At 47.5% G+C, this 20690-nt stretch overlaps 3 protein-coding genes across 9 annotated transcripts in view; 2 read left to right on the top strand and 1 right to left on the bottom strand.

Moving 5' to 3' along the window:
• Positions 1–9071, bottom strand: part of NIP7 (nucleolar pre-rRNA processing protein NIP7) — a 32127-nt gene extending 23056 nt beyond the window's left edge. For 2 of the 4 annotated variants that reach the window (XM_059667629.1, XM_059667632.1), the window contains exons 1-4: positions 8884–9071; positions 8673–8759; positions 8426–8564; positions 7521–7661 (exon numbers count right to left, since the gene is read on the bottom strand). In XM_059667629.1, the coding sequence (XP_059523612.1) occupies positions 7521–7661; positions 8426–8564; positions 8673–8759; positions 8884–9071 (555 nt within the window). Of the gene's footprint in view, positions 1–6196; positions 7366–7520; positions 7662–8425; positions 8565–8672; positions 8760–8883 lie in introns of those variants that run through there. The other 2 variants (XM_059667630.1, XM_059667631.1) reach the window with 2 other exon arrangements.
• TMED6 (transmembrane p24 trafficking protein 6) lies at positions 378–5612 on the top strand. The gene is made up of 4 exons (XM_059667628.1): positions 378–614; positions 2212–2338; positions 3517–3668; positions 5237–5612. The coding sequence occupies exons 1-4, from the start codon at positions 402–404 to the stop codon at positions 5468–5470; spliced, it is 726 nt and encodes a 241-aa protein (XP_059523611.1). The 5' UTR covers positions 378–401; the 3' UTR covers positions 5471–5612.
• Positions 9072–9166: 95 nt separating the features above from the next.
• COG8 (component of oligomeric golgi complex 8) lies at positions 9167–18045 on the top strand. Of its 4 annotated transcripts, XM_059667619.1 has the most exons (7): positions 9167–9555; positions 10696–10903; positions 11887–12714; positions 14372–14540; positions 15279–15456; positions 16317–16321; positions 17521–18045. In XM_059667619.1, exons 1-7 carry the CDS (start codon positions 9167–9169, stop codon positions 17676–17678), a joined length of 1935 nt encoding a protein of 644 aa, XP_059523602.1. In that variant the 3' UTR covers positions 17679–18045. The 4 variants fall into 4 exon arrangements, with proteins under 4 accessions (XP_059523602.1, XP_059523600.1, XP_059523601.1 ...); XM_059667617.1 differs by lacking the exons at positions 16317–16321; positions 17521–18045 and having other exon boundaries at positions 15279–15917; XM_059667618.1 differs by lacking the exons at positions 16317–16321; positions 17521–18045 and having other exon boundaries at positions 15296–15544.
• Positions 18046–20690: the final 2645 nt, after the last annotated feature.

Genomic DNA, 20690 nt, shown 5'->3' on the forward strand with positions numbered 1-20690 from the left:
CTAGCAATTTGATTTGAATAAGAGAAAAATCTCCCCAGCCAACTTTTGTCTATACTATTCAGATGGTTGTACATAAACTTATTCAATATTTATCCCCAAGAAGCAAGAACTGAAAAAACGACAGCCAAAAGGAAGGATAGAGATATATTGTAGTAGATTCTACCTAGCACCCATGAAGTAGGTTTGGTAAGCTGCTGAGTTTTACTAGGTGAAAGCAAAAACTCTTCTTGTGAGCCACACATGCGGTATCATGCCAGTTCTTTATGGAATATCTATGTGTGGCCCTGAAGCCAGCCCAGGTGTGACTTGGGGAGTTAATGATTACCCTAGCAGTTATCTAAACTACTTGGCTCCACTGGGCTGCAGGCAGTTCACCTGCAGAGGAGTCTCCGGGAATCAGCATGTTCCCTTTGCTCATTGGGGCTGGACTGGTGGTTCTGAACCTAGTGACCTCTGCTAGGAGCCAGAAAACAGAACCCCTTAGTGGCTCTGGGGACCAGTCACTCTTCCGGGGAGCAGATCGATATGACTTTGCCATCATGATCCCTCCAGGAGGCATAGAATGCTTTTGGCAATTTGCCCACCAAACTGGATACTTCTATTTCAGCTATGAGGTAGGTACTTGGGCTCCTCTGGCCACATGGGAGAATTTTTTTGTTTCCTTTTGTAAAGTGGGTCAAGTCCTAGACTAACATGAGGTTCTGGTTGTCTTTATTATGCTGTGATTCTCCATCTGTTAATGAAACAGACCTGCAGTTGGATGGAAACTCTTAGATGAATAATCACTAAAACATATGGCTTGGCTTCCCAAACTGGAGGCTATGGAAGTGTGCTCAAAACCATGGGACTAATGGGGTGCCTCTTCCTGGAGAAACAATCATCACATTTACTCGGATTTGGGGATGAGAAAATGCATTTTTTTAAAAAATATATTTTGATTTTTTACAGAGAGGAAGGGAGGGAGATAGAGAATCAGAAACATCGATCAGCCGCCTCCTGCACATCCCCCACTGGGGATTGCCCGCAACCCAGGTACATGCCCCCGACTGGAATCGAACCTGGGACCTTTCAGTCCGCAGGCCGATGCTCTATCCACTAAGCCAAACTGGTTTCGGCGAGAAAATGCATTTTTAAAATATGAAAATATGGATATGGAAAGTCACATGAACTTTAAAGAGATTTCAAAAAGACACTTCAGTTTATGGGGCTGGAGAGCAACATTTAGTCTCCTGCCTTAGGGGTAATTCTGGCAAATTGGAGAGTCACTGGCTCAAGATTTCTCTATTGGGCCAGACAGTCCTGTTTGTGTAAGAAGGTATGTAAATGTTTTTAAGTTGCCTGATCACAGACCAGGTACTTAAATCCATCTTGCTCGATAATGAAGTTAGAGGCTGTTCATTCCCTTTGTTTTTCATCTTAGAAGCCTCTTAATTTTCTAATCTGTTTACATAGTAATAGATTATGTATACTGATCTTACTCCACTGTAACTTCAAACTTATTTTGCCGAGCTGGTGTGGCTCCCTGGTTGAGCGTTGACCCATGAACCAGGAGGTCACTATTTGATTCCCCATCAGGGCACATGCCCAAGTTACAGGCTCGATCCCAGTAGGGGACACAGGAGGCAGCCAATAGATGATTCTCATCATTGATGTTTCTTTTTCTCCCCCTCTCTGAAATCAATTTAAAAAATAAAACAAAAACAACTTATTTTTAAATGAACTTACCAGAACTTTTTATCTTTAAATTGTGATAGAAGAGTATAGTCAGCTCACTGTAGCCTGGGCTTATCAAGACCCAGCTTGGCAATAAGTGCCTACTGAGTGCCTTATTTCCTATGAAGCATGAAATAAGCCCAAGTGTGAGGACACCAGGGAGCTCAAAGCCAAGCTAGTTCAGTCAAGACTCTACAACCAGAATCCTACACACCAACTGATTCAGGCTGCTATACGGTCTGTGACATGTCTTCTTTATAGGAGTGCCATCTGCATTTGGGGCAATTCTTTGTCCTGCAGTTCTAACTGGCAGGATGTTCATCTTTGCTGTCTCTCCTCACCCCATCGCAACACCATTGTTATCTCAATCCAAATTCCCAGAAGGGGCGGGCAGTACCATCCCTGATTGAGAACCACATAGGATGTCAATCTTACCATTTAACTAGCTTCTTGGTGATGTATCAGGGACTGTTCTCCCTCTTTAATGTGTCTCGGCAGGTTCAGCGGACAATGGGAATATCACATGACCGGCATATTGCTGCCACTGCACATACCCCACAAGGTTTTCTCATAGAAACCTCTCAGAATGTTCGGGGCCAGATTAACTTCTCTACCCATGAGACAGGTCTGTTTTTTTATCACTACAGCTATTCTAATAATCATCTTTCTTTTAAATTGGGAAAATGATGAGGACATATTGAAATTAAGTGGCTAAAATGTGAAAACCCTGGCTTTTTTTGCATAGGATGGTAAAACAGTAGGAAAAAACTTTAGCCTAGAACACAAAAAAACAGTTTTCCTGGAGACTGCCAATGGCCAAGCGGTAGTCCACTGGCAATTTGGGGGCAGTCTCCAGGTGACTAATTATAACTCGAGAGTCCAGAAACTCAATTTTATCTCATCCCCAACTAACCAGAATATGGGAAAGTGCCCCAAACAGACAGACTCGTTAAAGATACAGAATTTCATTTAGTAAATTTATTATGGAATGACATCTCTTTCCAGTCATCGGAATACATGACCCAGTTACCAAAAAGCACCCAGAACAAGAGGAAATGCACAGCCATGAAAAATATCTGCATCCCACAACAAAGCACTTCTCGAGTCACCAGGAAGGTCCTACAGCCAGATCGAGCCTGTCCCCACCTGGGACAGCACCAGTCAGCAGCACTCTCTACCAGCCAGGTGTACGAAAAAACATGTTTTTCAACAGGAGCATAGGCGATCCTTCACTGTGTAGTATTATAGGATATTTAGCATCTTTGGCCCCTCCATGCCAGTAGGGTCTTCCAATCATTTCGGTAAATACACTCCACACACAAGGGGAGGTGACCCCAGCTGAGAACCAGCACCAGTACATGCCCAAAACCATCAGTCCCTGTACAGACCACCTTGCAGTTAGTTACTCATTTCTTTCATTCACATCAATTTTTGCCTAGTTTAAGAAGGTATCCTCCAGCTCTTAATTTCAACTCAATTTGAGAAATTCCTTCAGAGATAATAGTTTGAAAAAGAGGATGGAAACATCTATTTCTTTTCTATATAGACCTATTAGTAATATCTGCCAAAACATGATTATTATAAGTAATGTTTAGTAAAATAAGCTTCATTAAAGATCAGTCTAACTTCTACACCAAAAACTGGATTGCTGTACTTGCTAAGTAAAAAGAAGGTGCTAATGTAGCACACTGACCCCCGGAGAACAGTTATCTCCACACCTACAGGGTGAGAGATCAACAAAGGGTGAGAGATCAACAAAGGGTGGGAGACCAAGACTTGCTAATGATCCAGGGATCCCTACAGGTTTTTATCAACTTTGTCTAAAAAATCAGCAAAATCACTTTGGTTCTGTGCAAGTGTACCTCAATTTTGGAGTCTTCTATGAAGAGCCTGAGATGGACCATAAACAGAAGAATGAAAGAAAACAACTGAATGATACTCTGGATGCAATTGAGGTAACTTTGTGGGAGAGAAACATCCATGGAAACAGATTTTAAGTTTGAAGATTAAAAATATGGGAGTGATATCATTTGAGCTGAGAAACCAAACAGGCAAGGGGATTTGAAGCCTTTAATTTTTATGACTTGGAGTTCTTGTTTTATACTTTTTGGCCCTATAAATTTGCCTATTTTGTATATTTCATGAGTGAAATTACACAATGTAGCCTTTGTCTCTGGCTTCTTGCATTTAGTATGTTTCCAAGGCTCATCCATATTGTAGCATGTATTTAGCATCTCATTCCTTTTCATAGCTGAGTAATATTCTATTGAATAGATATACCACATTATTTACCCACCCATCAACTGACAGACATTTGAGTTATTTCCATTTTTTGGCTATCATGAATAATGCAGCTGTGGACATTAGCATATGTTTTTGTGTAAATGTGGTTTTATTTCTACATATAGTAGTGTATTGGGTTATATAGTAACGAGTGTGAGGAACTGCTGTTTTCCACAGTGCCTAAACCATTTTACACTCCCACCAGCAGTAAATAAGGGTTGCAATTTCTCCACATCTTCACTCTCGTGGGTGTGAAATGGTATCTTGTGATTTTGAGTTGTCTAATGACATTGAGCAACTTTTCAGGTGTTTTTCAGCATATGTATATCTTCTTTGGAGAAATGTCTATTTAAATCCTTTGTCTACTTTAAAATTGGGTTGTCTTTTTATTTGAGCTGTAAGTTGTTCTTTTTTTAAATATATTCTGGATATAAGTTATCAGATATGATTTATAGGTATTTTCTCCCATTCTGTGGGATGTCTTTGCATTTTCATGATCATCTCCTTGATGCACTGAAGTCCACTGCCTAGTTTCGTAAATGAGGTTTTATTGGAACACAGCATGCTTAATTGACAACTACGTATTGTCTATGGCTGTTTTTGTGCTACAATGGCAGAGTTCAGTGGTTGCAAGAGACTGCATGGCCTGGAAAGCCTAAAATATTTACTGTACTGTCTGGCTCTGTAAGTTTGCAGGCCTTTGTCTTCTACCACATGCAAGAGCTGAAGACACCACCTAGGACCATGGTCGGCAAACTGCGGCTCACGAGCCACATGCGGCCCTTTGGCCCCTTGAGTGTGGCTCTTCCTAAGCCTTAGGACTACCCTAATTAAGTTAATAACAATGTCCCTACCTGTATAGTTTAAGTTTAAAAAATTTGGCTCTCAAAAGAAATTTCAATCGTTGTACTGTTGATATTTGGCTCTGTTGACTAATGAGTTTGCCGACCACGGACCTAGGACAATGATGTGTTGTGTGGGTATCTAAATTTAGAGATCTCTGGAAGAGTTCTCTAGTTTTAACATGGACGTTTTTTTAAACTTAAAGACCAGGCCATGTTTTCATATACTGCAAAAGCAGCAACATGTATCAATTCCAATAGCCAACTTATTACATATCATAAAATCACTTAAGTTACTCAACTCCCAGATAAACTTAAGCTAGCGCTGGAGAGCATCCAGGTGAGGCTAGATTGGGGGTAGGGAGGAACCTTTCCTTATTTCATTGTCTGTCCCACAGGAAAGTACACGAAAGGTACAGAAAAATATCTTTCACATGTGGCGTCATTACAACTTTGCCCGCATGAGGAAAATGGCTGACTTTTTCCTCCTCCAATCAAACTACAACTATGTGAACTGGTGGTCGATGGCCCAGAGCCTTGTTATTGTTCTTTCTGGGATCCTGCAGCTGTACTTCCTGAAGCGTCTCTTCAATGTCTCAACGACTACAGACACAAAGAAGCCAAAATGCTAAGCTAAATAATTACAGTGTGCTGACTCTTCTGGGGCAGAAGCTTTTCAAAGCTTTGCTAAATCAGCTTTGTAAAGTTATTAGGGAAAAATCAATTTATCCTATTAGAAAGTTTTAGTTTATTGGACTCATCTACAGAGGCAAAATGGCAATAAAGGAATAAAAATGTGTAAGTTCTGATGTTGGCTATTTCTAACATATGCACCAGATGCTACCATCAAAATACTGTAGCAGTCCCTTAACCTTCACTAAGGCTATTTATTTATTTTAAATATTTTTAATTAATTTCAAACAAGAAGGGAGAGGGAAGAGACAGAAACATCAATGATGAGAGAGAATCATTGATCAGTCGCCTTAGGCACATCCCACACTGGAGGTCCAGCCCACAACCCGGGCATGTGCCCTGACCCGGAATCAAACCTTAACCTCCTGGTTCACAGGTCGACACTCAACCACTGAGCCATGCCAACTGGGCCACTAAGTCTATTCAGAGGTTAACAGAGAACTGTGGAAGGAAGAAGAGTTGGAAAAATGGGTCAAAAACATATAAAACCTAGTTTTATATGGGTTTTATATGTTGCATACAAAAACAATAGTTGGTAGAATGCTTTTTTTGTACTTAAAAATGCTTTATTTTTAGAGAAGTCACCTTTGGAATTTAAACAGTATAATCATTAGAAAATTTGTTTTATAATATAGGTAGTTTAAAAAATATTTCTCTGTGAAATCACTTTCATTTTAAAAATATTTTAATTCTAAAAATGATTTCAGAAAGCATGGGGAAGAATGAAGGAGGTACATTATTTCAGGGTCTCTGATTAGTGCTTTTTGTCCAGTCCAGTAAGGTAAGTAAAAAGTTCATAAGGGAAATGTTTTAGGAAACCAAGGTGATGAAAATAACATTCAACCTGAAATCACCATCCAGGAAAAAGATGCAGAAAACAGCTTGGAAAAACCAAAATAATATAATCAAATTATACTCATTAGATCCTACGCTTAGTAGCAGAAACACTCAGTATATGCAACATAAAAACAATTCTTACCACTTAGTCAGCACCTGTCATTTGCCAGGCAAATTCTGAAAACCATTCTTAGGTAGATGGTTAAAGCTGTTTTTTGAAACAGAGAAAATGAAGCTCATTAAAGTTTAATGACTCATCTACAGCATCATAGAGCTGGTAGGTATTAGAACTAGGTTTAGGATCCAAGTTTTCTTCCACAACACACAGCACTCATCATAAGGAAAACTAGCAGAATAAATGGCTCTTAGTATTTTACCCAAATTTCATCTGTAAATCCCAGGCATGGCCAACTATTCTCATACAGCAATATCTACCTTTCTAGTATTAATAAATAAATAAGAAAACCTGTTGTGTTCTTACCATGAGCTTGAAAAACAGTGTTATCACAGATAACAATGAGCTATTCTTGTCCTCAATCCCAATGATTTAGAATCTTTTACTGAAAATAAGAAGCCCTCTGATTGAAATATAAAACACGATATTCTATTTAGTAGCAAACACAAACACCCGAAACGCCATTTTTGACCCATTTCTGCTTAATAAGAATCCAGCCTGCATTTGTCCATATTAAACTAAGAAGTCCCTGGAGAGATCACAGTGTTGACCAAATTCAACATGATGGTGGAGCCTACACAGACACAGGAAACAAAGCTAGGCCCTTCCACACAGCCATACGTCCTTGCGATGGTTTCGTTTTAAGTCAATGTCTCTTCGTGTCGCACATATTCCCCAATGTCTGCTTGATGAAATACCACAATCGCCATGGGGTCTACTTTCCTGCAGTCTTGTGTAGACTTTGCTGCCACCCCAAAACCCTGGGATTCAAAAGAAGAGACACTGATTCACTCAAGTCATTCAATAAGCACGCACTGAAGGCTGGGAAATAACAGAAGACAAAAAAAAAATAAAAATACAGTTCTCTGAGAAATTCCAACGGTGCTGAGCATTTCGTCTCACAAGCCCACAGACTGAAAAATACGTCTTTCTTGAATACAAAAGACCTTTACGTAATAGCTACCAGCTGTACTCACCAAAGGGATGTCTGCCATGGAGTACACCACCACGCCCTGGTACTGAGACGTGTTTTCAGTGATTCGACCCAGTCCAGATTTTAACACGTGATTCCCATACAGGAAGGACTGCTCTGCTCCAGGCTTTATCCACACTTTGTACTATATAAAAGAGAATCAAATTCAAAAAAACAAACAAAAATGTTAACAGCTACATCCCTGCAGATAAGCTAGCCGCTGGATCTAGGGGTGATTTCTTGAAAGACGCGTATTTCCCTCAAACTGTTCATCCCCTGAACAGAACTGCCAGCTTCTCTCCTCCACTCCACGAGCAACTTCTCCTAGGGCAGTGGCTCTCAACCTTCCTAATGCCGCGACCCTTTAATACAGTTCCTCATGTTGTGGTGACCCCCAACCATAAAATCATTCTCGTTGCTACTTTATAACTGTAATTTTGCTACTGTTATGAATCATAATGTAAATATCTGATACGCAGGATGTATTTTCATTGTTACAAATTGAACATGACTAAAGCATAGTGATTCATCACAAAAACAATAGGTGATTACATATGTGTTTTCCGATGGTCTTAGGCGACCCCTGTGAAAGGGTCGTTCGACCCCCAGGTTGAGAACCGCTGTCCTATGGACAGTTGAACAGCTCTTTGTCTGGACCCACTCTGCCCCTCATCACGGCGGCCCATTTGCTTTTCGGTCTTCAGCGGGGTTTGCACGGGCTTTTCTACTTTGCCGGAGATCATTACAACTGGTGGTCACAGGACTCCTGCCCCGGGGCCGGGCCGAACCTACAAACCTCTCCACGAGCTGGTGCTGACGCCAATCACTGTCAACTATCTGCGTCCTGGGGTGGCCCTCCTCCCCGACCTCCTCCATCCCCAGGGGCCGACTGGAAGCCACCCCACAGACCTTGGCATAGGGTGCAAGGTAATCCAGAGCTGTGATGTGCAACCGGAATTTGTGGGTCTTGGTGAATTTCCCGAAGCAGGTCCCCAGCGACACCAGCTTGTCACCGGCGATGTTGGCGGCCAACTTCAAGATCTTTTCACTGAAAGGATAAGGAAGACAGAGGTGCCATGTAAGGGCGCAGGTGGGACCCAGGCCCCCCACACCCCCCCACCCCCCGGCTCCATGCCGCCCGCCCGGCCCCTCTCACCTCACGTAGTACACGCGGTCGTTGTGCAGCCTGAAGCAGTAGGTGCCGTCGGGCCTATCGACCAGCAGCTGAAGGTTCTCCCCGATGCTGTGGGCAAGAGGAGGCCTGGAGGCCGCGCCCGGACCGACGGGTCCGACCCGGCCCCGCGCCGCCCCCCGCCCCCGCCCCTTCCTGCCACACACTCTCCCTCTTCCGCCCCCCGCGCTCTTACTATTTTGCTATCTTCTCAAACATGACACGGGTCTCCTCTTCAGTCAAAGGCCGCATTTTCCCGCTGTTGGGACACCGGATCCTCGTGCCCCAGTCGCCGGAAGAGGAAGTCAGCCGCGCTCTCCCTGGCAACCCCAAAGCCCGCTTTCCATTGGTTCCCCACGCCAGCGCCGCCGAATCAGAAACCATCGAGACGGGAAGTGCACCTCTGTGGCTTCCGGTCCTAGACTCGGAGTCAGCGCCCTCTCTGGGCCGGAAGGGGAAGTGACGCTGCTGCCGGGAAGATGGCGACGACGGAGGTACTCCCGTCCTCCGCTTCGGCTTCCTCCCCGGCCACCGCAGCGGCTCTCGGGGACGTGGAGGATGAAGGGCTCCTGGCGTCGCTGTTCCGGGATCGCTTCCCCGAGGCCCAGTGGCGGGAACGGCCCGACGTGGGCCGCTACCTCCGGGAGCTGAGCGGCTCCGGGCTGGAGCGGCTGCGGCGCGAGCCCGAGCGCCTGGCGGAGGAGCGCGCCCAGCTGCTGCAGCAAACGCGCGACCTGGCCTTCGCCAACTACAAGACCTTCATCCGCGGCGCCGAGTGCACCGAGCGCATCCACCGCCTGTTTGGCGACGTGGAGGCGTCGGTCGGCCGCCTGCTCGAGCGCCTGCCCAGCTTCCAGCAGAGCTGCAGGTGCGGTGGGCCGGTGCCCAAGGGGCTTTGAAACGGCGGCCATAGTGACATTTGCCTTGATGAGATAGCAAACACTTAGGTAGCGTTTACCCTGTCCCAGGCTCTCCGAGCACTTGATTAATCCATTTAAAATCCACAACAGTCTCCGGGTAGGTACTGTTTTTCCCATTTTCTGTCTGAGGAAGTTGGGACACCGAGAGGCCAGTGCTTGTCCCAGGGCCCAGCTGTGACGTGTCCTGGTCAAAGTGGGAGCCCGGCTGCACGTCCCTCCCTCGGAGGGTGGTGCGAGCAACAAATAAAAGAGAATCCATGCAAAGCAGTAAGACTTGGGCCTGGCAGACTTAACTGTCAACACTTGGCAGCTTACTAGGTAAGCGTATTTATGTAAAGATAGCTAAACATACATATAGATACAACACATACAACAAGTCGGACCGGAAGTCTTCTGCTCCAAAACTTTCATGGATAGGAAACTGACAAGGAAATCCTACCATTTGGGGTTGGCAAAAATTATTATTTTTTTAAAATTCCTTCTTTTTGAGTCATTCTGCTTCCTTAGGCCCTCAGTCCATTATCCCTAATTCTGCCTCCCAGCCTTTCATGATAAACGTTTGTAAGTGTTCTTTTGACTCTTTGGCTAATTGACAAATAGCTCTTGTACCCACCCAGAATAGAGAGGGGACTTCGTGAAACAGATGTCCGCCGTTACGCAGAAGAAATGGCCACTGGTGGGAACCAAGGTTAACAACAGCATAGGAACAGATTGAGCTGTTCTTAGAGGAACGTTTAGTCTGAGTCAGGTTCTGTGTTAAGTACTGTACACACATCATCTCATTTAATCCTTACATCCTTATTATTACTATTTTACTAATGAGGAAACAGTTATGAAAGCCTGACTCTCCTGCCACAGCTAGTTAAGTGGCCAATCTGGGTTCAGATCTTTCCCATTTGTTAGTTGTGTGATCTTGGACAAGTTGCTTAACCTGAGATTAAAGTTTCCTCAAGGGTGCTTACCTCATAATTTGGGTTGAAGGTTAAATCAAGTCAGCCTAGTGCCCAGTTCACAGTAAATGCTGACTGATTACAATTAAGGTTTGGGTGCGGAGCAGTGAGCAACCAACATTCTCCTGACTGTACTAGGAACTTCGTGAAAGAGGCTGAGGAGATCAGCTCCAACCGCCGGATGAACACCCTGACTCTGAACCGGCACACGGAAATCCTGGAAATCTTAGAGATTCCTCAGCTCATGGATACCTGTGTCCGAAACAGCTACTACGAAGAGGCCCTGGAGCTCGCAGCCTACGTTCGCCGACTGGAAAAGAAATACTCCTCCATCCCTGTCATCCAGGTAGCCAGCCTCCCCGGAGGGGCTCACACTGATGTTCTTGTCAGTAATTCTGTGGTCTTCACTGAACCTTTAGGCAGAAACGCTTCACACGGTTCACATCAGTTGCTGCCAGCCAGCCAGGCTTGAACACGAACATACATTCATTCATTGGTTCAACTGAGAAGGATGAACCTGGGTGCCGGGCACTCACTGATCTCGTGCTGGCCTTGCAATGTGAACAAAGCAAACGAGGCCCTGGCTCTCATGAGTGTAAGCTGATAGTTGGCAAATGAACAGATAAACAATATGATCCTTTCAGATAGTGATTGTCTGGAGAAAAACCAGGGGATGGGATGGAAGGAGGCCAGGGTGAGCTACGCTAGGGAGAGTGGTCAGGAAAGGCTCTTCTGGAGCGAGAACATGTAAGCTCAGACCCAGACGATAAAAAGGACCCAGCCAGCCACACGGAGGTGTGAGGAGAGAGCGCAAACCAGAAAGTGGAAAGAACAAGCACAGCAGGCAGAGGAGGGAAGCTGGAGTGTTAGAAAATACAAAGACAGCCCAGCCAGGGTGGCTCAGTGGTTGAGTGTTGACTTATGAACCAGGAGGTCACAGTCTGATTCTTGGTCAGAACACATGCCCAGGTTGCGGGCGTGGTCCCTGGTGGGGGGCATGTAAGAAGCAGCCAATCGATTGATGATTCTCATCATTGATATTTCTGTCTCTCCCTCTTCCTTCCTCTCTGAAATCAATAAAAATTTATTTTAAAAAGAAATACAAAGACAGCCGGTAGGACTGGACTGCAGTGAGCAAGGGGAGAGCATGAGGAAGTCAGTGAGGTGGGAGAAGCAGGGCCATGGTGACCCAATATGTGTCAGTTTTAGGAAATGTACTTCCTGTGTTAGGAAAGCGGGGGGAATGCTGGCCTGTAGTCTTCAGGGTTCGTGGGATGGGCTCCAGGGAGGGTCTTTCCGAGCGCGGCGTGACTCCCTCTGTATCGCCAGGGCATTGTGAACGAAGTGCGCCAGTCCATGCAGCTGATGCTGAGCCAGCTGGTCCAGCAGCTGAGGACCAGCGTCCAGCTCCCTGCCTGCCTCCGTGTCATTGGCTTCCTGAGGCGCATGGACATCTTCACTGAGGCTGAGTTGAGGGTGAAGTTTCTTCAGGCCCGAGATGCTTGGCTCCGCTCCATCCTGACTGCCATCCCCACCGATGACCCCTATTTCCACATCACAAAAACCATCGAGGCCTGCCGGGTCCACCTGTTTGACATCATCACTCAGTACCGCGCAATCTTCGCAGACGAGGACCCACTGCTGTCCCCGGCCCCGGGGGAGCACACCGTGAATGAGAGTGCGATCTTCCACGGCTGGGTCCTGCAGAAAGTCTCCCAGTTCCTGCAGGTGCTGGAAGCCGACCTCCACCGGGGGATAGGCGGCCGCCTGGACTCTCTGCTGGGCCAGTGCATGTACTTTGGGCTCTCCTTCAGCCGGGTGGGCGCTGATTTCCGGGGCCAGTTGGCTCCTGTTTTCCAGCAGGTCGCTATCAGCACTTTCCAGAAAGCAATTCAGGAGGCGGTGGAGAAGTTCCAAGATGAAATGAACTCCTACACCCTCATCTTGGCTCCAGCCATTTTGGGCAGCAGCAACCTGCCTGCTGCTGTGCCAGCGACTCAGCCAGGGACCCTGCAGCCGCCCATGGTGCTCTTGGACTTCCCACCCCTGGCCTGCTTCCTCAACAACATCCTGGTCGCCTTCAATGATCTGCGCCTTTGCTGCCCCATAGCCCTGGCGCAGGATGTGACTGGGGTCCTGGAGGACGCCCTTGCTAAGGTGAGCACATACTGTTGGGCTCTGTTGGAACCGTCTTTGGTTACAGAAGGCCAGACTTTGGTAATAAGCCAGTCCATGTGACAGTGGTGACTGCTGACTTGGAGCGGTTTAGTGTGGCTTTGGAGGTTTATCATGGCCGAGCCGCTCTTAGCCGGTTAGTCCCCCTTCATGGAACCTAAAACAACCCCCGAAGTGGCTCACCTGTAGTAACGATTCTGTAATGTATTCGTTTTCTATTGCTGAATAACGAGCTCCCACTCACATTTATCATCTCCCAGTTTCTGTGCAGCAGGAGTCCGGGCGCAGTATAAGTGGGTCCTCCGCTCAAAATCTCACAAGGTTGCTATTGGTTAGAAACAAGCCACAGATTCTGCCTGCAACTAAGGGGAGGGGATTACACAAAGAAGTGGATACAAGGGGATAGAAATGACACAAGCTATTTTAGAATTCTGCCTAACACAAGTAATGCTATTACTACTGTAATATCCTACTATGCCGCACTTTTTTTTTTTTTTTTTGAGAAAGAGAAACATCGATGTGAGAGAGAAACATCGATCAGTTGTTTCCTATACACGCCCCGACCAGGGATTGAACTCAAAACCTGGGGATATGCCCTGATTGGAATCAGATCTGCCACCTTTCAGTGTAAGGGATGACGATCCAACCTACTGAGCCACATCGGCTAGTGCATTTAGAGTCAGCGACATTCAAGTAATAATAATTAGCTAATATTTGTATAGAACTTACTCCATGCCAAAGACATTCATCATACTTTACACATATTAAGATTTGATCCTCTAGAGCGTCGGCCTGCGGACTGAAGGGTCCCAGGTTCGATTCCGGTCAAGGGCATGTACCTGGGTTGCGGGCACATCCCCGATGGGAGATGTGCAGGAGGCAGCTGATCGATGCTTCTCTCTCATCGATGTTTCTAACTCTCTATCTCTCTCCCTTCCTCTCTGTAAAAAATCAATAAAATATATTAAAAAAAAAAAAATTTGATCCTCAAAACTCTATGAGGTAGGTCCTGTTGGTGAGGAAACTGAGGAAGGGAAGGGATGAGGAAACTGAGGCACAGAGATGGGATGGAGGGCTTACCAGGTAAGTTGGAAGCCACAGAACCAGTAAGTGGCATAGCTAGGACTTGAACCAGGACATCTAGCACCAGAGTCTGTTGTCAATCCTGTTAGCGTGACGCCTGTCTGTAATGCTGGGTAGGCTGCTCTGTTCTTTGTATTTGGAACTTCCTTTCCAGCTCTGTTTCCTTCTTCCTTTACAATTTTCTAGTGACCTAGCTTCCTGGCTTTACTCAGTAAAACCCTTCTGTAATTTTTCCTTCATTTTCCTGGATCCAGCATAGTTCTGGACAGTCTCCCATGGGAGTCAAGAACCATTTATTCTTCTTCCACTGGAACAAGCAACTATAATGAAACAAGTTGGGTCAGAAAGACATCAGTGAAATGACAGAATTGTGACAAGTGATTACAATTCTGACTTTAAACAAAACAGTACTATAATGTACTGTTTGGAACAGCTTTCTTCATGAAAACTTGAGGGCTGCACATTGGTGCTGTTTCATGCACTGCTGATAGTGACAGACTACTCATAGATGGTGTGATAGACGACTGCAGCGATTGCTGGTGCCTTTGTCTCCTAGGTAACCAGAGTCATCCTGGGCTTCCATCGTGCTGAAGAGGCTGCCTTCACCAATGGGGAGCGAGAGCTTTTCATCCAGTTCTGCACTGTCTTCCTGGAGGACCTCGTTCCTTATTTAAATCGCTGTCTCCAAGTCCTTTTTCCACCAGCTCAGATAGCACAGACATTAGGTAAGAGAAAGGAGAAAATATTTTTTAAACTATTTGGTTGCTCTTATTCACATACTAATTCATTCACCTGTTTCTAAAATTCATTGTGTTTTAGTGAATGTACAGAAGTGTACAACCATTACCACCATTCAATTTTAGAACATTTCCATCACCCCCAAAAGATCCCTCATGCCCAATGCAGTCATTCCCCAGACCCACTCTTAGCCCCTGGCAACCACTAATGTACTTTCTAATGCAACAGATTTACCTTTCTGAACATTTCACATAAATGGAATCATACAATGTATATAGCTGGCTAAGTGGAAGAAGCTATAATCACAAAAGAACCAGATATTGTGTGATTTTCCAATTTGCCTTCACTTCCCTGTACCCACTCTCTCTGCCCCTGGGATGGTGTGTGGGGGATGGGGGAGGCAGAACTTCCCAAAAGGCAGTGGGCCAGTAATCACACCAGACAACAGTGGCTGCTGGCCACTTTCCCCCCAGCTTTTCTCTTGGGCCTGTTGCAGGGAAGCCAGTGTTGCTTACTGAGGTTCTCTTGACCCTCACTCCATCCGCCCTGCTGTGCTTGCCAGATTACCTTCAAAGCCTGGCTTTACAGTATAGCTTCGTCTCCCATGTCACAAAATGGCTCACTATATTGAAATATGGTAACTGTGACTGTTACTTCATGTGACATGTCAGTATTTACATTTATTAAACTTTTTTCCATTTTACTTTGCCTACCATCGGAGTCAGGCATTCCACCCACTCAGCTCTCCAAGTACGGAAACCTTGGGCATGTCAACATCAGCATCGTCCAGGAGCCTCTCGCCTTTATCCTGCCGAAGAAAGAGATGGTCTTCTGTCTGGATGAGAGGGAGCCAGCGCCAGAGCTCACAGCTCCAGCTGCGGCCCCAGAACTCCCAGCTGAGGAGTCAAGGCTCCAGCCCATCACTCCGGCCTTCCCTGAGGAGGGGCAAGAGCAGGTTGAATCAGGCGAGCCACTGCTGGACGTGCCCAGTGAGAGCACTTAACGGGGTTCTCTGCTCCCAGAACCAGGTGCAGCACCCGCCGGACAGCCCCAGGGGCGAGGCACACGCCAGAGAAAATGAGAGGGAGAGCCCTGACCGGTTTGGCTCAGTGGATAGAGCGTTGGCCTGCGGACTCAAGGATTCCAGGTTCGATTCCGGTCAAGGGCATGTACCTTGGTTGCCAGCACATCCCCAGTAGGGAGTGTGCAGAAGGCAGCTGATCGATGTTTCTAACTCTCTCTCTTCCTCTCTGTAAAAACCCAATAAAATATATTTAAAAAAGAAAAGAAAATGAGAGGGGGAGCCTCTTGGTCACTCCTCTTACACCATAAAAAAATGAAATAAAATAATAAAGCTGATTATCGCCACCGAGAAGCGGACAGCATTCTGTGGGCGGAAGGCGCGCGGGAACTACGATTCCCAGCGTCCCTGGCGGCGGGAGGGCTTGGCTACGGAGGCCGGAGGGGAGCGTCAGGGCGGGCAGCTCTTGTGGAGCGCACCATGGGCCGCCTGGGGGCCGGGCCGCTGCTGGGGTCGCTGCGGGTGTGGGCGCGTTGCCTCGGGGGGCCAGCCCCGCCTTGGGGGGAGGGGGCGGCGGTCGGCGCCCGGGCTTGCAGCTCCACGCGCCCCTGGGACGGCCTCGAGGGACCGCCGCGCCAGCGCTCCTACTGGCGCTACCTGCGGCGTCTGGTGCTGGGAGCGCCCAAGCCGCCGTACCCGCACGTGTGCCAGGTCGGAGACCCGGCGCTGCGGGCCGTGGCAGCCCCCGTAGAGCCGGCGCAGCTGGCGGGACCCGAGCTGCAGCGGCTGGTGCAGCGCCTGGTGCAGGTGATGCGGCGCCGGCACTGCGTGGGCCTGAGCGCGCCGCAGCTCGGGGTGCCCCTGCAGGTGCTGGCCCTGGAGTTCCCCGAGGCGCTCTTCCACGCCTGCGCGCCGCGCCTGCGCGAGGCCCGCCAGATGGAGCCCTTCCCCCTGCGCGTGTTCGTGAACCCCAGCCTGCGGGTGCTGGACAGCCGCCTGGTCACGTTCCCCGAGGGCTGCGAGAGCGTCGCCGGCTTCCTGGCCTACGTGCCCCGCTTCCAGGCCGTGCAGATCTCAGGTGCGGGGTGGCAGGGACCCTGGGGCGGCTGGGGAAGCGCTTGTGTCTCTTCTGCCTGTGGAGGCGGCGGCCTCGGATCCCAGGAAAGTTTCTGTAAAGCTCCAGTTCAGGTGCAGACACGTTGATGGCTGATCAGCGGAACCTTCCGGCGTGAACAAAGGACAGGATCTGGGAAGTGACGGGACTCAGGACTAACAGACGGGGGCACAGACGGGGGCACAGCCAGCTCAAGTGGAGGAGTGGGGGTGTTGGGATGGCCCGGTGCCGCTGTTTCCTCACAGCTGGTCCTCTGCTCTGTGCCCTGGCCCACTCTGTCTGTCACACACTCTTCTGCCCCGGATTAGATCTGTCCTGTGGAGAGGGAGAAATGGGACCTCTTGCCCTGCCCAGCCCAGGGTGAAGGTGACACCCATTCCAGGCCTGTCATACCAGGATGTTTTGTGGAATGTGATTCTTTGCTGGGGTTGTGATGATTGTTCCTCCTGAGCAAGCCACTTGGGCCATGAGGGTCAAAGTCCGTGGTCTCCCTTACTTTGTATTGCACCAAGCTGGAGTATTTGGTGTTAGGAATCGAAAGCGAACGGGAATACTTCAGAGGCGGGAGGAGTGTTCAGGAGAGAAGCACCTTATCAGGAAGATCACATAGGAAGCCCAGCAACCTGCCTGTTAGAGTTGGGAACTAAGTTGACTACTTGGTAACTGGCAGACGTGGGGCACCTTTTCTAGGAGGATGAGGTGCCGAGTCAGAAGTTCCCTTCTGACGTTGCCTCTTGTGAGCAGGAACATCCAGGGGCCAGGGAAGGTGGCAAGGAGGTTGAGAGTGATGCAGTTCAGCATGTCCTCACCCAGACTGTAACTTCCTTTGCAGGGCTGGACCCCAGAGGAGAGCAGGTGGTGTGGCAGGCCAGTGGGTGGGCAGCGCGCATCATCCAGCACGAGATGGACCACTTGCAGGGCTGCCTGTTCATTGACAAAATGGATAGCAAGACATTTACAAACGTCCACTGGATGGAGGTGAATGACTAAACCTTTCCTGAGGCTTCTGAAAACCAGGACACAAACACTTCAGCTTTGAGCCAGGCTTGTCTTACTTGGCATTGACTTGCCTCCGACACAAAACAACGGACTTCCGAAGCATGCCGAACTGAGTTGGAGGAAGATGTTAAAAACGATTGCTCCAGGTTGAGCTATAAAATACTGCCTTTCACTTGAGAAGAAAACGAACTCCCCTAAAAGAATGGCCATTTCCTGATAATTTTGTGTGGAGGATGAGTGGGGCAATAACCACTCTCAGTAGATGTGACTTCGTAAGACCTGTGCCATCTATTCCCAAAGCCAAGATTTGGTAATAAACGTAGTTCCAGAATATCTGAAAGCCGTGTTCAAAAATGCAGATTAAGGCTGTGATTGACTTTATTTACCAAATTCTTATTTTACAAGGGACTTGTGTGTCTTACCTCAAGTCCTTTGCATTGGACACCAGTGTGCTTGTAGAAGTAAACACAGGCAGAATGGCCCCAGTTCATAGAAGTGTTTACTGAGAATCCTATATAATAAAACCCTAATATGCAAATTGACCAAACCACAGGATGACCAGTTGCCATGATGTGCACTGACCACCAGGGGACAGACGCTCAGTGCAGGAGCTGCCCCCTGGTGGTCAGTGCGCTCCCACAGGGGGAGCGCTGTTCAGCCAGAAGCTGGGCTCACAGCTGGTGAGCGCAGCAGTGGTGGTGGGAGCCTCTCCCGCCTTGGCAGCAGTGCTAAGGACACCTCGGGGGATGTCCCACTGCGAGAGGGTGCAAGTCAGGCTGAGCCCCGCCCCCCCTCCAGTGCATGAATGTTGTGCACTGGGCCGCTAGTATTAGACTAAATGAGTATCCACACCCATTGGCACATTCAGGTAGTTTAGGCCTTTCACCTTTAACAGACCTGGGGAGGACTTTTCTGCTGAGATTTCTTGGGCAGCTGGTACTTGGCTTGTTCTTTGGGGGAGGCCACTGAGCCTCTTCCCGTCACAAGTTAAGTAGAAAGAACTTGCGCTTCCTGGTCACCACACTTACTTTGGAAAAATAAATTAGCCTCATGATGACCAGTGTTTAACCTTAAGATGTTGTCAGAGGTGAAGGAATTTGTTTCTTTAGGTTGGCTTACCTCATTTTTATGTTGTTTTGTATCGTTAATACTCTTACCAAAGTCCTCAAAGTCCGAGTGCCCATGTAGTAAGAAGTCCAGTAAGTTGTTTAGAGAGAATGAATGATGGCTTCTCCATCATTAATAAAACGAACCCTCCTTACAGAACTCTCCTTACGGCTTTTTCTAAACAGGCTGAGTCTGGGGGCCTAAGAGGCCACGCAAAAGTGAACTGGCTCTCTGTGCATTAAACTCTGGAAGGAACAGGACTTAGCACTACCCTGAGGTGAAGGTAGGCACTCAGCCATTGGGGAGGTCTGTAGAAAGCTCTCAATACTGAAAACATGTCCTTAGAAAAACTAGAGTTCAGTGACCCCCTTTCCCTCAGACAATGTTCAGAGACTGCTGCAGAGTGGCCTCAGAACATTCTGGGCCCTGGCCAGGTAGCTCTACTGGTTAGAGCAACATCCTGATACTTCAAAGTTGCTGGTTCCATCTCCGGTCAGGGCAATACAAGAAGCAGCCAATGAATGCATCAGTAAGTGGAACAACAAGTCAAAGTTTCTCTCTCCCCTGTCCTCTCAAATTAATTAAAAAAACAAACATTCGGATGCCTCCATACAGAGCCCTGAGGTTAACAGTTCTTAGTAAAACACTACAACCCCAAGGCAGATCCTTGCATTTCCAATGAAGAAAATCTCTTCCACCTGAGGCAGATGTATTAGCCACAAAACCACACACACAAATCGGCATCTGGAGCCGAGTTTTAGAAATCGACTTCCACAGTGAAAGCCAATGTAGGCGGAAGGTTTAGAACAGAATTCCAGGAAGGGAAGCAGTGGATTTCAGAGGGAGCATTTCGGGGAGGAAATTCCTCTGCGCCACGATTAACAGAGACCCAGGCCACAGCATCAGTCCGGGTTAGTTCAGCCTCGGGGTGTCTGTGAAAGCTGTGACTACAGCTATGAGATGAACTGTGACTCGTCTAGGTGTTCAAGCAGAGGAAATGAGGAAGCAGGTTTAAAAAAAGGGCGGGGGGAGGAAGGCAAGGACCTTCTGATTCAAGTAAAGGTAATGTAGGTAGAGTAATAAAATACGACTAAACACAAAGTTAAAATAAAACAGTAATGCAGGGGGCAGTGTCTTATCCTGGCTTCTAGTCCAGCATTTACAAACATAATGGCTGGCTGAGAGCACATAACCAACCAAGAAGTATACATGTGGGAGCTCCAGAGCAAGCGACAAGAATTCCAGTCACAGTTGCTGCAGTGTCACCTGCAGGTCAGGCTGGCTGGCGCTCCAGGTATCGAGGCTAACTCAGCAGCAATGGAGAGGAGCACCAAGCCCAAGCCTTCAAGATACATAAAAATGAGGTAAGAAGGCTCAATTCAGCAGACACTTTAAGAATTAGCTGGGGGAGCCCTAACCGGCTTGGCTCAGTGGATAGAGAGTCGGCCTGCGGACTGAAGGGTCCCAGGTTCGATTCTGGTCAAGGGCATGCACCTTGGTTGTGGGCACATCCCCGGTAGGAGGTGTGCAGGAGGCAGCTGATCGATGTTTCTCTCATTGATGTTTCTAACACTCTATCCCTCTCCCTTCCTCTCTGTAAAAAAATCAATAAAATATATTTTTTTTAAAAAAGAATTAGCTGGGGGGAAAAAGGAAAAAAAAAAAGGAAAGAAATTAGCTTAATTCAGCAGACATTCCTAACCAGATGAAAGGAGCACCACAGTGCAAGGCTAACATGATCTAAGAGTTGGCACATACTCAGTTCTGGACCATCCGGGTTTGAAGACTCCAGTGGGGGTGGAGGGGGGACGGAGGAGGAAGGCTGAACAGCCCGTGCCAGGCCTTTTCTGAATGTTCATATCTCGTGGTCAACCTGACAGCCATTACTGCGTCTGC

The sequence above is a fragment of the Myotis daubentonii genome, chromosome 15 (genome assembly GCF_963259705.1).
Source record: "Myotis daubentonii chromosome 15, mMyoDau2.1, whole genome shotgun sequence".
Taxonomy (NCBI): domain Eukaryota; kingdom Metazoa; phylum Chordata; class Mammalia; order Chiroptera; family Vespertilionidae; genus Myotis; species Myotis daubentonii.